This window comes from Rhinoderma darwinii, chromosome 9 (assembly GCF_050947455.1).
Source record: "Rhinoderma darwinii isolate aRhiDar2 chromosome 9, aRhiDar2.hap1, whole genome shotgun sequence".
NCBI lineage: Eukaryota > Metazoa > Chordata > Amphibia > Anura > Rhinodermatidae > Rhinoderma > Rhinoderma darwinii.
The window spans coordinates 94400245-94419189 of record NC_134695.1 but is presented as its reverse complement, the minus strand read 5'-3'; the positions used below and the strand labels follow the sequence as shown (position 1 = coordinate 94419189).

Here is an 18945-nt window from a genome sequence, read left to right as displayed (position 1 = left end):
TAAAGTTCTATATCGGTTTCATTAGCCAGAAGTAATCATTTAGTAACTTCGTTATTGATCGTCTTTTGCAGGATCATTCCACATATGGGCCCCTTCAGAGGTAAAAATCCTACAAACAGTAACCCTGGAGTCACCAGCTGATTAGGGCATAGTCTCTGTTATCTTATTGGCATATTCCTTTGCCCGCGTCTCCTGAATGTTCACAATACTGCAGCGATACCAGGTTTTAAGAATTACCAGAATTTATTTTGAAACGTAAATACAAACATCTCTTTACAGATAAATTACACCCCCAAAAAAAGACAAAGCTGAGATTTTATCAACAAAAGGCGAATTGGTAAAAAGAAAGTAATAATGCACATCATTTACGAGGCCTAAAAACAGAGTATGCCGGGAAAAGAGCGATCTGTAACTTGGCTGCGATATCGGTGGCACAAACCATAAAGGGGTCAACTATACAAAGACGGGAGGGACTCCCATCGGACACAGAGCACTGGGAAAACCTGACCAGGGGCCCATCTGTAGTATCGTCTTAAACAGAATCTCCCCCATAAGAAAAAAAAAATGACCTGCAAACAGATTCCTGAGTTTCTTCTTGTATGAACCAGATTATAGATATATCCACTTCTAAGAAAATAGGCGATAACCAATATGGCCTCTTTTTCAACCCTCATAAGGCAAGTCACCCAGCTTTCCTAAGGTCCTGAATGGCAAGTCTGCCTAGTTACGCCTTGATACTGAAGCAGTTATGTAACTAGGTATATTGGCCATTCAGGGCCCTAGCAAAGCTGCGACCATCTCTGCGGAAGCGAGAGTCATTGCTACATTGGTTAGCACTCTACTTTCCCAAGGAACGTCAATATCTAACCCGTCTGAATGGGGTTTTTAGAAATTTGACAGAAGAGGACGACTCGAGGACCCGCGTTTACTAGTGATTTCTTTTATTATTTGTATGGTTAGGAGATGCTCTTTGTGAAGTACATGGCACAAACACCTGCAAGGACATTAAGGCCTTAATGATCCTATGAACGACCACAGCAGGCCCCCAGCATATGAAAGGTTAACAGGCACAAAACATCAACAGGTTTAACCCATTCCGCACAGGAGGTTAGAGCAATAAGCAGACAAGTCCACGTGGATGCAATTTTAGGGTTTGGACAGAGATGCAAAATCCCATCACAGACTTTACAGAACTTCTGATTGAATGTGACATGCCGCGGTACATTGGGTTTCCAGCGCACCGAGAATATGGGCACGTCTTCCTTTAGGGTGTTGGGAAAGCGGGATCAGGGAACTGTACTGTTAAAATACGACCTTTTGTGTAGGAGGAAGCACTTACTATAGAGTGAATTCGGAGATCGCCCCCATTACTGACTCCTGTGGTGACCAGCGGCTCCTGTATCCCTTCCCTGGCCACTTAGATCCCCCGTTTCCCAGCAAGGCTTATCTGGCAAGGTGTCAGGTTGGGCGGTAGGAAGAATGAGAGAATATAATATTTGTACATTATTCCTCCATATTAAATGCTAATCCTAGGCTTAAAATCCATGCATTGAGTCCACCGTATGAGAATAGACAGGCCGGGCTTCAGCTTCCGAGACTGCGAAGATACTAGAAAGTAGCAACAATCCCGGGGCCCAAGATCCTCCCAACATCTATTGGTGAAGGCCACGTGTGATAAAGTGACCCTGGTGTACCCCCAAGATCCAGGCAGGACGGGGCGAAGCAGAGACGCGTCAGTTCCTCAGCGCAGCCAGTCTGCAAAAAGAAAGGACCACAGTGAGCGTTCCTATAGGAATCAATACAGAGGAAGCGAATATGACATGATAGACTCCACGTGAACGCAGTGACCGCAGCAAGACATACACCGTGTGCAGAATTATTAGGAAACTTGTATTTTTGAGAATTCATTTTATTATTGAAGAACTGCAGTTCTGTCCGTCAATCCAAAATGTTAATAAACCTCAAACCTGAATATTTAAAAAAAGTAAAAGTGAGGTTTCGGCTTTCTTAGAATATCTGTGTGTGCAGAATTATTATGTAACTAAATGAACATTTTCCCATCTCACTTGTTTATTTTCATCTGTTAAAGTGAGAATAATAAACAACACAAATAACTTCTGACATTTCCAGCAAATAAATAAATAAATCAGTGGCCAGCATAGCCGCCCTTCTCAATAACAGTCATGAGCCTTCTATCCATGGTGTCGGTCCGTTTCTTAATCTTTTGACGATGAACGTTTTGTGCAGCAGCCGCCACAGCCCCCAGAGACTGATCAGAGGGGTGCACGGTTTTCCTTCACCGTAAATCTGCCGTTTAAGAAGGGCCCACAAGTTCTCAATAGGGTTTATATCAGGTGAGGAAGGGGCCATGTTATTATTCTTTCATCTTTACTGGCCCGCCATGCAGTGGAGTACTACGATGCAGGAAATGGAGCATTGATTTTTAGTCCATCTTCAACACCAAAAGGTCCAACTACAGTAGCTCATCTTTGATAATACCAGCCCATAGCAGTACCCCACCTCCACCTTGCTGGCGTCTGAGTCCAAGTGGAGCTGTGTGCCCGTTACTGATCCAGCCGTCAAGAGTCCCTCTCATCTCATCAGTCCATAAAACCTTTGAAGATTCGGTCTTCAGATATTTCTTGGCCCAGTCTGGACATCTTGTTGAGTGATGGTCGGGTTTCAGGTTTCCTTACCTCAGCCGTGTTTCTGAGCACTGGACTTCTTGTACGTCTGGCCACTCCAGGGAGGTTGCGGTCCTGGAATATGTCAGCACTGGAGGATAATGGCTTCCTGGTCGCTTCACGTTTAATTCTTGGCACTTAACTTGCGGGTTTTTTTTTCAACATGCGTCTCACGACACTGTTGACTATTTGCAACAAAACGTTTGATGGTCCTGTGATCACGTCCCAATATCTTCGCAATTTCAAGAGTGCTGCGTCCTTCAAGACTTAACAATTTTTTTTACTTTTCAGACAGCCCAGGGTACATCGTAGGACCCCAGGGCCATCTGACCATATCTCCTGTCAGGGCATACTTAGTACACAGGCAGTTGTTAGGACATACCTATCAGCACACAGGCTAATGTAAAAATAAAAAAAAAGTAATGTTAAATAAAATAAGTAAAAAAACTAATTATTTTTTTACAATAAACATTAAAATAAGTCTCAATACATAAAAAAAAAATACACATTCGGTATCGTCACGACTGTAATAACCTGCGTAGCAAATTTATAGCGTCATTTATGAAGCGTATGCTGTAAAAAAAACAAAAAAAATGCTCTCACTTATTAACGTGAGGCACGAGGTGTTATGAGTTTAGTACCTCCATGTGCCTCACATTAATACTGATTAACCCCATCATGTACCTTTTACTATTAATGTGAGGCACATGGAGGTTAAATTCATCATCACACCACGCACCTCCCATCAGAAAACGGAAGAACTTTTTTTTATTTTTATTACTATTATGGGTAAAGTATCGTTTTGGTATCGAGAATCACAATACTACACAAAGCATCGGTGTCGAAGTCCAAATTCTGGTATCGCTTTTTAGGGAAAATGCCCATCTCGCACATGGCAGGTATATAGTTACCTGTACACAAGCGGATTCACCAAATCGAGCAGACATAGCCAATCCCTGTTTGGTCCAGTTGACACAGTGACTGGGCCATACACTACGATATTTATCTACAATTGGTGCCTCTGCCTCACCTGCGTGACAACTGGTCTTCCGGCGTGCGGGTGGAGCTCTCACCCAAGGACGTTGCACCCTGGGGAAGCTGGTTCATTTGATCCATTACTTCCAGTCCGTTTTCCTCTGCGATCTGCAAAATCAAACTATCCACCTGTTCCTGCGGGGTTGTCAGGGTCATAGCAGATCCTATAGAGTCCTCCATTACCTGCGGAAGATAAAGAAGTCACAAATTGAACAATAAAGAATCGTGTAAACCAAAGTAAGATGTTTCATGTGCATAAAATATACAGAACTTTAACTATTTCTGCAGATCAGACTTTCCTGCAACACAGGCTTCAAGTCTTCGGTTTTACACTGAGCCATCAGAAAAAAAGATTTTTACTGTTTTGCAAGTCAAACATCGAAACATACTTCAAACAGGACGATGGATATAGTGTGCGTCAGCTGTATATATTATATAGCAATAACCGTTCTTTCAAAACTAGTGGGCAGTATGGAAAGCCGGTTTCTGTAGAGTAGTGCCTGCAAACTGCAGTACATGACTGCCCCCCAGTGGATACAAGAAGCATAGCATGATAACAGTACTTGACTATACATATAGATCAGTGGTCTCCGACCTGTTGGAAAACTCCCAGCATTCCCTGAATACTAGCAAAAAATTATATTATATCCAACAGCAATTCCAACTTCAAAAATTCCTAAAAGCTTATCCATTACACGCACCGGGACGTACATTTTGATCACTGTGATCTCGCAGGGGCTGTCACGGCACTCGCCAGATCGGCGTCAGGAGCGGGCTTGTATTACACAGCACTGTTTCTGCTGCAACTGCCGGCATTACACAAAACTCAGATCCCGGCAGTTTAACCCCTTAGGTCAATAGCGACTGCGGCATCTAAGGTGTTTGGCAGAGAAAGGGGGTGAGATTTAAGTGCGCCGATAAGGAACCTTGGTCAGGCCTGCCATGGCTATATGCCTATAATTACGGACAGGTGACAATGCTTCGATATACTGAGTATATTAAAGCACTATATAAGCGATCAGAAGATCACATTGTGAAAAAAACCACGTAGAAACAGCGCCAAAATAGCTTTTTCTACTTTTGGCATAATGGAATAAACGTTAAATAATCTGTATTTAGCCTAAAATGGTTTAATTAAAAAATACGTTGCGTCCCATAAACAAGCTACGTCGATAAAAAAAATAAAAAATAAATGGATTCTTGGAATGCAGAACGATAAAAACATTGTTTTCCAATTAAATTTGCTATTGTGCAAAAGTAGAATAACATTAAAAAAAAAAAAAAACACATTTGGTATCGCCGTAATCGTACCGAACCATAAACCAAAATTTAAAATGCAAAAAAACAGTGGCAGAATTGCCACTCGAAGAGTTAGGCCCCATGCACACAGCCGGAATTTTGATCTGCAATTACGAAGCGTAATTGCCGATCAAAGTGTGGACCCATTCATTTCTGTTGCCCACGGACACCTTTCCATAGATTTGTGGGAACGTCTCCGGGTCATAGAAAGGCTCCTCAAAAAAATAGGACATGTCCTATTTTTTTTATTTTACGGACCGCGCTCCCAAACGTGGGACAGGGATTACAGCTACGGCCGTGAGCAGGGGCCTTAATCAGTAGCTTTGTATTCCAAAATGGTGCCGTTAAAAACACAACTCAATGCGCAAAAATCAAGCCCTGAATGCAGCTAAATCGACCGAATAATAAAGTTAAAGATCACCGAACAGATACGGGCGCCCTTACTCACCGACGTGTGAACATCCAGATTCTGAACTTGCTGCTCAAATTTATCCATAACAGCCGACACCTTCTGCAGGTCCATGGCGCCCAGGGCTTTGTCCAGAGCCTTCGTCACCTGGGCCATGTTCTTTGTCACCTGCAAAAATGCAAAGACATCTTATTTTCTTAATGTAAAGCTTCACTCGCTGGTATCGCCTAGTCACGTAAACATGTCTTCTATGGCAGAGACACACGGGGAGCTGTGACCATAGAAATACTACAACCACAACACCGATCGGCGGACTCCGCAGAGCGGCACAATCACACTCAGCGGTAAACCTGCACAGTATTTATCATGACGCGGACAACAGGGCAACGCAGGATCTATAGGAATTCAGCGGAACCAGTACAGAGGGCGTTTCATGAACAGGAGAATGGTTGTCACGATTAGTAGGTTTTAGGGACGTTCCTGAAGAATAATCTTTATTGTAAACGTCATGAATGTTAAATAACTGCACAGGTGAAAGAAGAATAAACTAACGTGTATGTTCATTTAAAGGGTTGTCCATTCTAGACAGCCCTGTCCATACAGTATGCCGCAGTACAGGGGGCAGTGTCTTTTTTTGGTCTGAGGGCCACATTGTTAGGTTGTACCACTGCCAAGAGGTATCTGAAGAGGTATTTCCACATATCAACATTGTATGGCATAAATGCCTGATAGGTGGGGGTTGCACTTGGCAGAATGGAGGTCCCTGCTCGGCACAGCAGAGAGGAAGAGTCAAGGTGGCAGCGCATCAGCACCGCTATCTCCACTGTACTTCATGGGAGCTACTCCTATAGACTACAATGGAGAGAGACATTCACACGCAGCCTCCTCTCTGGAGTGCTAAACAAAGAGAGGCGTTCCCAAATATGGCTGGGGGGGGGGGGGGTCACACAGAATGGCATTGTGGGCCACATACTTACCCTGGGCCGCAGGCTGTGCACCCCTGCCCTAATATGACAAAAAGCAAGTAATAAAGGGTGGTCTGTAGGTGCATCGGGCAGCTCTTATATTGCAAGACCACCCAGCACGGTCACCATTTGCTTTGAATAAGCGTTGTGTATCACTCCATTTCATTGAAACGTGTCGTCAGCTGCTGATAGCAGAAGACTGCGGGGTCCCAGCAGGCACGGAGCAGCTTGAAGAATGGGAATTGTTCAGGGGGTACCACCCTTTTAAGTACACATGCAAGGCGCACTTAAATGTTAGAATCCCTCTCCCTATAATTCTACATTAGATGTTTCTTGCCCGAATTTACCAACTTCTGTAGGACCAGCCGACCATCTAATGTGAATGACGCCGTCCTGACTATTCCCCGACAGCAGATGCCCGATCCTGTTGTTCGTTAGTAGATAAGCCGCTGCCAGAGGAGTCTGGCGGCATCTTTCTCCCTATTACAGACACATGAACGCTCGGCTGCTCCAGGCATGTATATAGGGGAGTCGGGAAGAATATGAACGATCGTTCGGTGGACAGATACCTCAAGTGTATTGCCAGCTTTATAGCCGGGTGTAGGGATAAGTCTGGGGGCATTCTTCATCAGTGTTGGGGTGCAGTCACATGGTCCTATTTATGACTTGTGATTTTCTATGGTCATAATTGGCGGTGTCGGGACACTTACCCCCTTCATGGTGACTGCGGTTTGTACTTTAGAGGCGACAGCGTCTACACGTGAAGCCATCCGCAGCCAGTTCAGACCCTCGTTCTTCTTCCGGATTGCATTCTCGGCATACACACGGGCGACCTCCACATTCTTCTGCTGCAGAGCCTGTGCGGGGAAGGAAGACCATGCTCTGAACTAGCAAATACACTAAATACTAAGCAGATTGGACAGACAAAACAATGCAGGCTGAGATTTATTGTGCAAATCAACCAAAAGAAAAACCAAAAAGAGGCAAGGGGGGGACGGGGGACGTCTGCACCCAATTAATGGCCCCACGATCATCTTGTCGGTGGCAGCAGATCAGGTTACCGGACCCTTCCAGAGCACATCAGTCAAGAGAGAGATGATGGGGACTACTACCTTATAGGGGTTGTACAAGAGTCAATTATGCTGATAATCGCCTGATCGCTGGGGACCCAGAGCTGGGACCTTCACCGATCGGGAGGGTGAGTGTCCCAAACCCCCCTTTCTCACCTGCGATCTCACTGAGCCCCCAGCAATTAAACATATAATCCCCTATTCCGTGGATAGGTGATAAGTGCCGATTCTGGTGCATTCCCTTTAAGGTGCCCATACACATTAGTTGAACGTAGGCGGAGCCTGCCGATTCCGGCAGGATCGGACCACCATCTCATGTGTATGGGGGTGGTTTGACTCTCTACCAAAGTCATATATCATGGAAAAGAAGGATTAGGCATGTTGGATTTCAACTTGCCCAATCATTTTGTTCTCATAGGAGATAACTCCCCTCTCCACATTGAGAACACATGCACGGCCAAGCATTCATATGTAGGAAGGGGGGGGTCAGGAGGAATAGCTGTTGGCTGAACGGCACTCAGCCGGCAGCTATATAAGGTGTACAGTATGGCCACTTTTAGTTATGAGATTTCTTATTGTATCCCATAATTATAAGATCTGTCTGGTAATGGATTATCTTTAAAATACAATATTGAGAAATTAAATAGGAACAAAGATTTTCTAGCCCGGACAGAAGAACCTAGTAAGGCTAAGAAATGTTTGCAATGGTCGCTTTAAAAGTGAAAAAAAATTATACAGAGCCCTTTTCTTAAAGAGGACCGGTCTCCTCTCCTGACATGTCCGTTTTAGTAAATAATTGTATTCCCCATGACATAATAATTCTGGAGCATCTTTAATTAGGACTCTGCACTGTACTGCTGCTCTGTTGTTCCTCCTGGAAATGTATGAATACATTGACAAGTGGGTGTTACCATTCCCTTGTCAAAAGTGATTGGACTATTAAAGAATGTAGGGACGCACCCCATCGACAAGGAAAATGGTTTCACCCAGTTAATTTATCCATCCATAGATTTACAGGAGGAACAATAGAGGAACAGCACAGTGCATAATTCTAAGAAAAGACGCTACAGAATTGTTATTCCATGTGGAACGCAAGTATTTACTAAAACAGACATGTCAGGAGAGGTGACAAGTTGTCCTTAATAATATCTGTATCTTGGAAAGCTGGGTGGCAATCAATGTGGCCACTTTCATTGGGAGCGTTGCCAACCAGCTCTCCAAGACTCTTAGATTCTTAATTACAGACAGATCAGGGGAGGTAACAATGCGTTACTATGCAGAGTCTAGGAAAGTTGGGCGACAGCTCCTGTGGGTACAATAGAGGCCATAGTGGCTGCCAACAGGATTGCCCGGAAAAAAATAAATAAGGCTATATAGAATCATTTATCAACTTGCAGCTGCATCAATGCTTGCAATTCCATGTAAAACCTACAGCTACGTTTCACAATAATCTTCCCAGTAGAGGGCGCTGCCCCATCATCGTGTTCAGTAATACTATCACCTTTTTCACTTTGGCATTTTCTGTATTGGAATCCTTCTCTGCCTTCTTTGCCAACTTCTCCAGCTGCTTGGCCGTGAACTGAAACCAGAATACAACAAATGAAGCGGCTGTATAATGAGAGGAGCCCAAATGTCACACTAGGGCAAGAAATGTGTGTACCAGGCCAAATATACTCACCTTTAACTGGAACAAAGTGTCTGCAAAATAAAAAGAAAGCGGCCGATTAGTGACAATTACCCAAGTTGAACAGTAGTAGAGATGAAAGATCCCAAACATATTCCCAAGTCGATTACGGACCATCTTACTGAGACAGAAGACGACGGAAGGACCATCTGCCAACATGCTGCGCCCCCGGCACTTGCCTCTAAAAATAAACCTTAAAGTATACCTAACCTTTCAGGTGACTCAGAATAAGCAGTCATGGGTGTACATGAGGCAGAACGCTATATCTGGTCATTATATGACCTTTCCCCTCTGCAGGTTCTCTCTTTAATTCTCAGTTTTTAGGACTCCCATACACAGCACACATAGAAAAGAAGATCTGCTCCCCATTCTCTTTGTAGCTCACCCTCAGAAGAAGCATGTAGAACATCATACAGCAGTAATGAGCAGTGTAGCTGTGAATCCAGAACTGGGGTGGTGAGATACAATACTTACTAGAGGCTGTAGCAGCATCTGTGTGTGTCTCTCTGCCTCTCTCACCCTGTTCCCTTCTGCCCCTCCCCTTTTCAAAGACTTCTATGGGCTGCATGTAGGACATTATACTGCAGTACTGAGAAGTGTAGCTGTGCATCCAGCACTGGGGTGAGATATAATACTTACTGGAAGTTGCCGTTTACTCTATTAAGATACATTTTCGAGCTATATATTATTATAATTTGTTCAAAAGATATATGTATTAAAACATGTTCCAGAGAACGTAGTAGAATTACTTTCCATCTCTCTTCCAGAAGTTGTGTTGTATTGGGTTAGTTAAAGGGGTGATTCACGTTCTGAAGATTTTTTGTGAATGGCTGAAAAGAAGATAAATGAACAAAAAGAGGCAATACTCAGCTATCCTTTATCCTGGCGATCCAGGTCATGCGTATGTATTTATTCAACACCGAGCCCTCCGATTGGCTGTACTAGTCACATGCTACGTGCACGTCAGCAAACACAGAGTGCTGCCGGAGTGTTAGCACTGGATCGCCGGGGTAGATTTTTTATAACGCTGCCGGTGGACCAGAACTCTAGTTTCAGTCTTCCTTCATGACGACACGACTCTTCGTCATGTGACCGGCCCCGCTGCACTCTATGTAATCGCTGTACTACTGCTTGCAGATAGAGTACAGCGGGGCCGGTCACATGTCGTTCTGAAGGAAGACTGTGCAACTAGACTTTCGGGCCCCTGGCAGCGCTATAAAAATCTATTAAAATCTCAATCAGTGCGACGGGGGTCCGGAATGTATATTAGCGAGTGTACTCACATACTGCAGTGACGGCACGGATAATAATTTTCGGTCCCCACATAACCCCTTTAAGTTCTCAGGATGTTTATTGGTGTGGGCGCGTTGAGGGGTCAAAATAACAGGACAGAGAACATGTTCACCTGGCTGATTGAGGAACCTTCATTTTTTACATTCTCTTTTAATTATGTCTGTAGTTCTAAATCTAAGAAAAAATAAGGCCCCATGCACACGAACGTGTTTTTGTGGCCGCAATTCCCCCGAAAATCCACGGGAGAATTGCAGCCCCATTCTTTTCTATGGGGCCATGCACACGACCGTAGTTTTTGCGGTCCTTGCACGGCCCGGGAGCCCGGACCGCAGAAAGAACGGGCATGTCTTATTACGGCCCTGTTCTGCGGTCCGGGCTCATTGAAAACAATGGCGGCGGCCATGTGCATGTCCCGCGATTTGCGGGCGGCCTGCGGCTACGGTCGTGTGCATGAGGCCTAACAGATTTTCGTTTTTATTTGTGGGTAAAATGTAGAATAATGCAGTAATTCTAATGAGTAAAATAATCTGAATAATACAGTTCTCTGTGGATGGTTTTAAATAGAGGCCCCTGTGGCTGTAATGGGGGCTGCTTCACCTCTTCTTGGGAGGTCTCTGTGGCTGTGATGGGGGCTGCTTCACCTCTTCTTGGGAGGTCTCTGTGGCTGTAATGGGGGCTGCTTCACCTCTTCTTGGGAGGTCTCTGTGGCTGTGATGGGGGTCTGCTTCACCTCTTCTTGGGAGGTCTCTGTGGCTGTAATGGGGGCTGCTTCACCTCTTCTTGGGAGGTCTCTGTGGCTGTGATGGGGGTCTGCTTCACCTCTTCTTGGGAGGTCTCTGTGGCTGTGATGGGGGTCTGCTTCACCTCTTCTTGGGAGGTCTCTGTGGCTGTGATGGGGGTCTGCTTCACCTCTTCTTGGGAGGCCCCTGTGGCTGTGATGGGGGCCTGCTTCACCTCTTCTTGGGAGGCCCCTGTGGCTGTGATGGGGGTCTGCTTCACCTTCTTGGGAGGCCCCTGTGGCTGTAATGGGGGTCTGCTTCACCTCTTCTTGGGAGGTCTCTGTGGCTGTGATGGGGGTCTGCTTCACCTCTTCTTGGGAGGTCTCTGTGGCTGTGATGGGGGTCTGCTTCACCTCTTCTTGGGAGGTCTCTGTGGCTGTGATGGGGTCTGCTTCACCTCTTCTTGGGAGGTCTTTTTGGCTGTGATGGTGGTATTCACCTCTTCTTTGGGTCTAAAGGTTATTCGTAGCAAAAAACGGTCTACTGATGGTCTCTCTCTCTCTTGACAACGTTTTTGACACTTGCGAGGGATTTCCATTTGGTTTCTAGCAATTCCTCTGCAGAATTTGCTGCCCCTACCATTAAGCGGTTTGGGTGACAATGACACATTGATATCTGAGTGCACCGGTGTTCGGTCCCAATTCATATCACGTTATTGCCCTACGTTTATTGTGTGCGGTGGGAAAGCTCAGACAGTTGTATCCAGTCTAGGCAATCCTCTGTGAGCTAAATACATGAGCAACACCAAGATCCCTCCGGTCATTGTTGTTTGCTACAATGTATCAGTAATGGTAAAACGTATCAGTTTAGAGTTCAGACCCTTTAGCTCACAGAATATTGTGTAGACTGGATACGATTGTAGCAAATCCTCAGCTGTGAGAAGTATTATGCCCCTGGCTTTTCAGTTACAAACCCCTTTATATTTGACGGTTTCATCTCCTAGAATACTAGAACTTTATAACTTGACTTGTCAGATCAGGTGACGATTCCTCAGCAGGAAGATGATAACTCCGGTTCTTCCATTACTCAGGTGTTTGCTTCAGTCGTGGCCGCTCAGGGTGTCACACCCCAAACAGTCACGAGGCTCAGGAGGAGCTGTCTGATGATGTCATCGCCGGGAAGGCATTGTATGTAAAGCCTGACACAACGTTCAACCTGTCACACCTGTATCAGCACGGGAGAGGCGGTAAAGATAACACAGAATTCCGCAGCTGTCAGTCCCATGTAACGCCAGCCCCAGACACCAACATTTATTCCCCATCTAATGTTCGGATCTATCCGTATTACTGGGACGCTCAGCCTTTAGGGTAACCATCAGCAACTCCTACTCTACTGGATCGCTTTCTATGCCGGATGTTACACATCCACATTCACCCTTGATCGAAGTCAATGGGGAACCATGTACCACAAAGCAAGAGTGGTCCTTTGCAGCGTCTCTGGGGTCTGGAGTGGGAAACCCCTCGTCCCATGACGTCGATACACCATATAGACAGAGGTTGTCCTGAAAGGACATTCCTTTTAAATGTTCGCAGTTTTGCCTAATTATATAGTCCTAATTATACGCCCAAAAAGCACGCGCATTTTAAAAAGCGTTGTGTGAAGCTGGACTTATTCTGTTCCGTCAGAGGATGCGCTGGATCTGTAGAGTGACAGAAAGCAACGGAACTTTTTGTCTTTAATGGATTCTGTTCTTTTATTTTGCTGCGCTATATTGTGCAGCAAAAATGATGGAATCTGCGACAGAGGCCCCAGAATGAATTTCCATCAAAAACAACAGAACCGTGTCACAACGGTGACCAACAGAAACCATTAGCACCGTTTCCGTCACAATTGAGATCAATGGTAATACAAATAGAAGCTGAGGTTTCCTTTTGCCTTTCTGTTGAGGGGTTCCCCCGACAGAAACCTCAGACGGAACCCCTCAACGGAAAGACAACGCTAATGTGAACCGGCCCTTACTCACATTCCGCATGGTTTTTCCCTATTTAAAAGGGGGTGGGGTCTCTGAAGTCACCCCCAGTCTACTTGCTTTATTAGGGGTCCACATGTAATATTACTGAGACAATGAATGGGCAGAAGCGGTTTCTTCTGGAGATCACAGCCGATCACACGCGGCAATCATCTAATCGCTGGACCGGCTTCTATTTACAAGGGGCTCTCGTTCGGAGACAAAACCTATAAGTCAGTGGGGAAACCCGCGAAAAGCAAACAAACACATAAACCTGTACATCTGCAAAAGTAGCGGCTGCTGCTCCCTCCAGAAAGAAGACGGTTCTATAGGGTATAGTCCCCGGTATTACGTCCCCCGCGGAAACTTTTAGGGTATGTGCACACACACTAATTACGTCCGTAATTGACGGACGTATTTCGGCCGCAAGTACCGGACCGAACACAGTGCAGGGAGCCGGGCTCCTAGCATCATACTTATGTACGATGCTAGGAGTCCCTGCCTCGCTGCAGGACAACTGTCCCGTACTGTAATCATGTTTTCAGTACGGGACAGTTGTCCTGCAGCGAGGCAGGGACTCCTAGCATCGTACATAAGTATGATGCTAGGAGCCCGGCTCCCTGCACTGTGTTCGGTCCGGTACTTGCGGCCGAAATACGTCCGTCAATTACGGACGTAATTAGTGTGTGCGCACATACCCTTATTGGGAGTGGAGACACTCCGCCATAGACTTTAACCCTTTAGTGACCGGCCCATAGTCTTTTTCCATCGGTCACTAACGAGCCTTATTCCGATGCCATAGACTTTTTACGTCGCGGCATCGGAATAAGTAAACAGAGCAGGGAACTGTCAGATCTCCCTGCTCTGAGCTGCTAGAGGTAGCTGAGGGCTGGGGGCGTCCCTGCTCTGCCGGGTGAGATCGATATTAGTATTGATCTCACCCGTTTAACCCCTCAGATGCGGTGCTCAATAGCGTGCACCGCATCTGAGCGGTTTTTGTAGAGAGGGAGGGAGCTCCCTCTCTCCCCCACCAACACCCGGCAATGCGATCGCCGAGTGTCTGTGTCTCCAATGGCAGCCGTGGGCCTAATAAAGGCCCCCAGGTCTGCCTGTAATGAATGCCTGCTAGATCATGCCAGAGGCATGACCTAGTAGATGCCTGTCCGTTTTAAACAGACAGGAAGTAATACACTGCAATACAAAAGTATTGCAGTGTATTATAATAGCGATCGGAGAATCGTATAGTTAAGTCCCCTAGTGGGACTAGTAAAAAAAAAAAAGAAGTTTAAAAAAGTTAATAAAAAAAAAAGTGTGAAAAACACACTTTTTCCCCTTACAAAATGCTTTACTATTAAAAAACCAAAATAAAGTGAAAAAGTTACACATATTTGGTATCGCCGCGTCCGTAACGACCCCGACTATAAATCTATAACATTATTTAACCCGCACGGTGAACGCCGTAAAAAATTAAATAAAAAACGACTGAAAAATTGCTGTTTTCTGTGAATCCTGACTTTAAAAAAATGTGATTAAAAAGTGATCAAAAAGTCGCATCTACTCCAAAATGGTACCAATAAAAACTACGTCGTCCCGCAAAAAAAAAGCCCTCATACAACCGCATCGGTAAAAGTAGTAAAACATACAAAAACTATACAAATTTGGTATCGTTGCAATCGTAACAACCCCCTGAATAAAGTTATTGTGTTATTTATATCACACGGTAAACGGCGTAGATTTAGGACGCAAAAAAGAGTGGCGAAATTTCAGATTTTTTTCTATTCCCCCCCCAAAAAAAAGTTTATAAAAGTTAACCAATAAATAATATGTACCTAAAAATGGTGCTATTAAAAAATACAACTTGTCCCGCAAAAAACAAGACCTTATACAGCTATGTCCACGCAAAGAGAAAAAAAGTTATAGATCCTGGAATGCGACAATGGAAAAACGTAAAAAATAGCTTGGTCATTAAGGTCTAAAATAGGCTGGTCATTAAGGGGTTAAGGGGCACGGTTTGCAATTGCTTTCAATGGAGAACAGCGTCCTCTGACGACCGATTTGAATCAACGACCACTGGCCGCAGGATGTGGGAGCCGCACCAATCAGGCAGCCGGGCGAGTATGGCGCACAGGTCCTAATAACTACAGTATGACCAGTGATGACAATTGTTGGGTGTCATACAGTTAACTTGGCAACTATAACAACCAGCGTGCAGTTGCGTCTCTCCGTGTCCGGTGTCAGATCAGACGAGAGTGTAACATTTGGGGGACGCCAATGATATGATGGTTTATCCTCTGGTCAGGCAGAAAGCTAAACTAGAACCAAACTATGACCAGAGAGTAGTGCATTGTGGGAGCGCTAATGACAGTAAGGGTATATTCATACGGGCTATTTTCAGCCATTTTTCAGACCGTAAACGTCCCGAAAAATCGTAAGCAGAACGCCTACAAACATCTGCCCATGGAAATACGGTGTTCTGTTCCGACGGGGCGTTTTTTTATGCCTCGTTTTCCGAAAACGACACGTAAAAAGACATCCGCGAAAAAGAAGCGCATGTTACTTCTTGGGCCGTTTTTGGAGCCGTTTTTCATTGACTATTGAAAAACAGCTCCAAAAACGGCCGTGAAATACGCCGCGAAAAATGCGAGTTGCTCAAAAAAAGTCTGAAAATCCGGAGCGGTTTTCCCTTGACAACAGCTCTGTATTTTCTGATGTTTTTGGTCGAGGGTGTGAACATACCCTAAGGCTGCGGTCACATGTTCACGATTTACCACAGGCAAACCCGACGTGGATTTTGAAAAGAATCTGCAGCAGAAATGCGCGGCTCAGATTTCTGCCACGGATGATCCACGGGCGCATTATCCACATTGTCATTTAGTGGGGTGAAACTGCGGCTTTCCCATGCGGAATAGGCGCATACGAGCACGCTGCAGGTTGTAACATTTTGACGCCGCATGCGAATGTGACACCCTGTTCATTTGCATTGGATGCGGTATAGGAGCGGATCTGACGAGGATTGAGGTCCGGAATCTGAGCCTAAATCCTCAAGTCCTGAACGCAGCCTTACACAGTGAGGTCACACGACTGTCTGCGACATGCAAATAAAAAACGTACTTCACTTTGGATGTGAATGGAGAAGAAAACGACTTATAGCGCAGAATCGGTAAAGATAAACAAAAGGTGATTTTTTTATGCAGATTTTGACAGCAAAATGTTGGTAAAAAGTGAAGCTTACTGTTAATAATGAACTATTTCATACACAATTGTACATCTGAGTGGCGCTACAGAGCAGGCATGCTGATACTTGTAGTTCCTCTATACATAACGATCTACTGTGATCTATGGGGATATACAGTGGATGGCGCCTGTTATTTCCAGGATCACACTATTAATAACGGCGACGTGGGGTCTAACATGACTACAACCCGCGTCTTCTCCCCTCCGGTACTCACCGTCCATCCCGAGATCTCTTCTCTCGACAGATACCGAGAACGGTCCGCGACACTTCCGGGTTCTGTCACCTGCTGTCCCTCCCAAATATCGCGATGGTATGACGTCAGACAGACAAGAGCAAAGATAGATTTGGTCACGTGATATCAACTTGCGGACTTAATATCACGTGATTCAGGTAGCGGATCACATGACCACCACTGAAGCTCTCCAGATGTTTCAAAACTACAACTCCCAGAATGCCCTGACAATCATAAGCTGTCCGGGCTTGCCGGGAGTTGTAGTTTCGCAGCAGCTGGAGAGCCTCAGGTTCAATGTCACTGTCTATAAATCGTATGGTGACTATTGTATACACAGTACTGGTAGTCACTGCCTACAAATATGACAGGTTTTGTGTAAAGATGACTGGACATTGACAGCCTATCACAAGGATATATAATAAATGTCCAGTTGACGGGTCCATAAAAAAAACGACCGGAGCTGAAGTAATAGGCGCTTTTCTTGTGCGGCTTCCCATTCATTTTAGAGATCATCAGCTGTCAGGATATATAAGACTATTCCGCCTGGATATCCCCTTTAAGTTAAGTTACATGGCGACTTTGGTTTGCGACACAAGTCGCACAGGCCAAAGATCATTGTGTCACCCTGCCTACATCTCAGGTAATAAAGGTGATTATGGCCGCGGTGCAAACACCAGGTTGCCGCAATTGTGACACAAGAACCAAATCTGAACCTGGTTGATTTTTTGTGAATGTCGTGTCACGGTTGTCGCAACCAGCGGGTCGCAATGTGGCCGCTTTCACTGCGATGCTGGCAGAGTGACACTGATCTTTGGTCGTGCGTCCTGTGCCGCGGCCAATGTTGCCTCTTAGTGTTACTCCAAGGGAAGCCTGTACTACTGCTCAATATTCCAGCTGTGTCTCCTGCCATCACATTTAAAGTGTCCCTATAATTTCCTTCCCCCATCCCATTTAACATCAGGAGAGCCGCAGGGAGCACACTAGGCGGTACAGCTGTCGAGGCAACCGTGTAACGCCATTGTACCGTCCTGCACCTCTGCAAACACGATGTCAAATTGACGGGAGAAGAAAATTATAGGGAGATTAAACTTCTAGCGGGAGTCGCAGCTGGGAGCAACTTTGGATGTACATTTTTTCCAGGATAGCATTGAGGGCCTACCCTATCTGTGTGATTGATGCGATCAACCCCAGTACCCCAACAATTAGAGACGTGGTCTGGTTTCAGCAGATCAATGTTACATTTTTTATAATTAAAAGTTATACAACTTTCCAATATATCTCAAGGTTTTCAAGATCTCTGCTTACTGCCACTCAATAGGAACATTCCGTGTTTACTTCCTGTGGATAAAATTCTGTCCATGGTCATGTGATGGACACAGAGGCGCTGGGATTGGTCAGTATGTGTATCAGCGTTGTGTCTTGTAACGAGTCGTGCACCTGTTTCCATCACAATGAAAAACGGCTCAAAAAACGACTGAAGAAGTGACATGCACTTCTTTTTCGCGTCCGTTTTGAAAAATGGCCCGGCGGCGCAGAACGCAGTTTTTCCCATTGAAATCAATGGGCAGATGTTTGGAGGCGTTCTGCTTCCGATTTTTCAGCCGTTTTTCGGGATGTTTACTACCTGAAAAACATCTGAAAACACTCCTTGTGAACATACCCTCAGTGACCTGCTCCTTCTTTTTAAAGGACATTTTTTTACACGCCGTTTTTTAAAACTGCAGAGTAAAAAACCGTCGTCTGAACGAAACGCCGTTTTTCCCATTGAATGCAATGGGTAGATGTTTGTCGGCGTTTACTGTTTTTCCTGGCGTATTTCGGGGCGTTTAAACACAGCATGTGACCATACTCTCAGAATAACATTAATTTGCTGAAACCGGACAACCCCTTTAACAGAAGGGACGCTGCAGACCCTTTAATGCAGCGTAGTCCATATCTCTGCGGCTGTGTTTGGTACCGCGGCTCAAGTAAATGGGGGTTACGTTGCAGTAACACACACAGCTGCATGGACAAGAGTGGCGCTGTGTCAGGTACTGGAACGGGCCGCAGCGAGGGTGAAACGCAGCAGTATGGACCAGTAGACTTCATTTGCACAGGAAAACAGGTCACCTTTAGGCCGGATTCACACGAGCGTTGCGCATCTCGGACGTGAAAAACGGTAGTTTTTCACGTCCAAGGTGCATCCATGCTCTGCGCTGTGGGACGTGATATCACGCATCCCCCATAGACTAGAGTCTATGGAGGGATGCGTGAAGCGTGAAAAAATAGGACAACGTCCGTGTGAACGGCCCCATTGAATTATATAGGTCCGT

The 18945-nt window shown here is 45.4% G+C and overlaps 1 protein-coding gene across 1 annotated transcript; it reads right to left on the bottom strand.

The window, feature by feature from the left end:
- Positions 1 to 224: 224 nt before the first annotated feature.
- On the bottom strand, positions 225 to 16719 carry CHMP1A (charged multivesicular body protein 1A). The gene is made up of 7 exons (XM_075838603.1): positions 16616 to 16719; positions 9141 to 9160; positions 8964 to 9041; positions 7103 to 7249; positions 5467 to 5595; positions 3715 to 3902; positions 225 to 1755 (listed from the first exon to the last, which is right to left on the bottom strand). Exons 1-7 carry the CDS (start codon positions 16620 to 16622, stop codon positions 1734 to 1736), a joined length of 591 nt encoding a protein of 196 aa, XP_075694718.1. The 5' UTR covers positions 16623 to 16719; the 3' UTR covers positions 225 to 1733.
- Positions 16720 to 18945: the final 2226 nt, after the last annotated feature.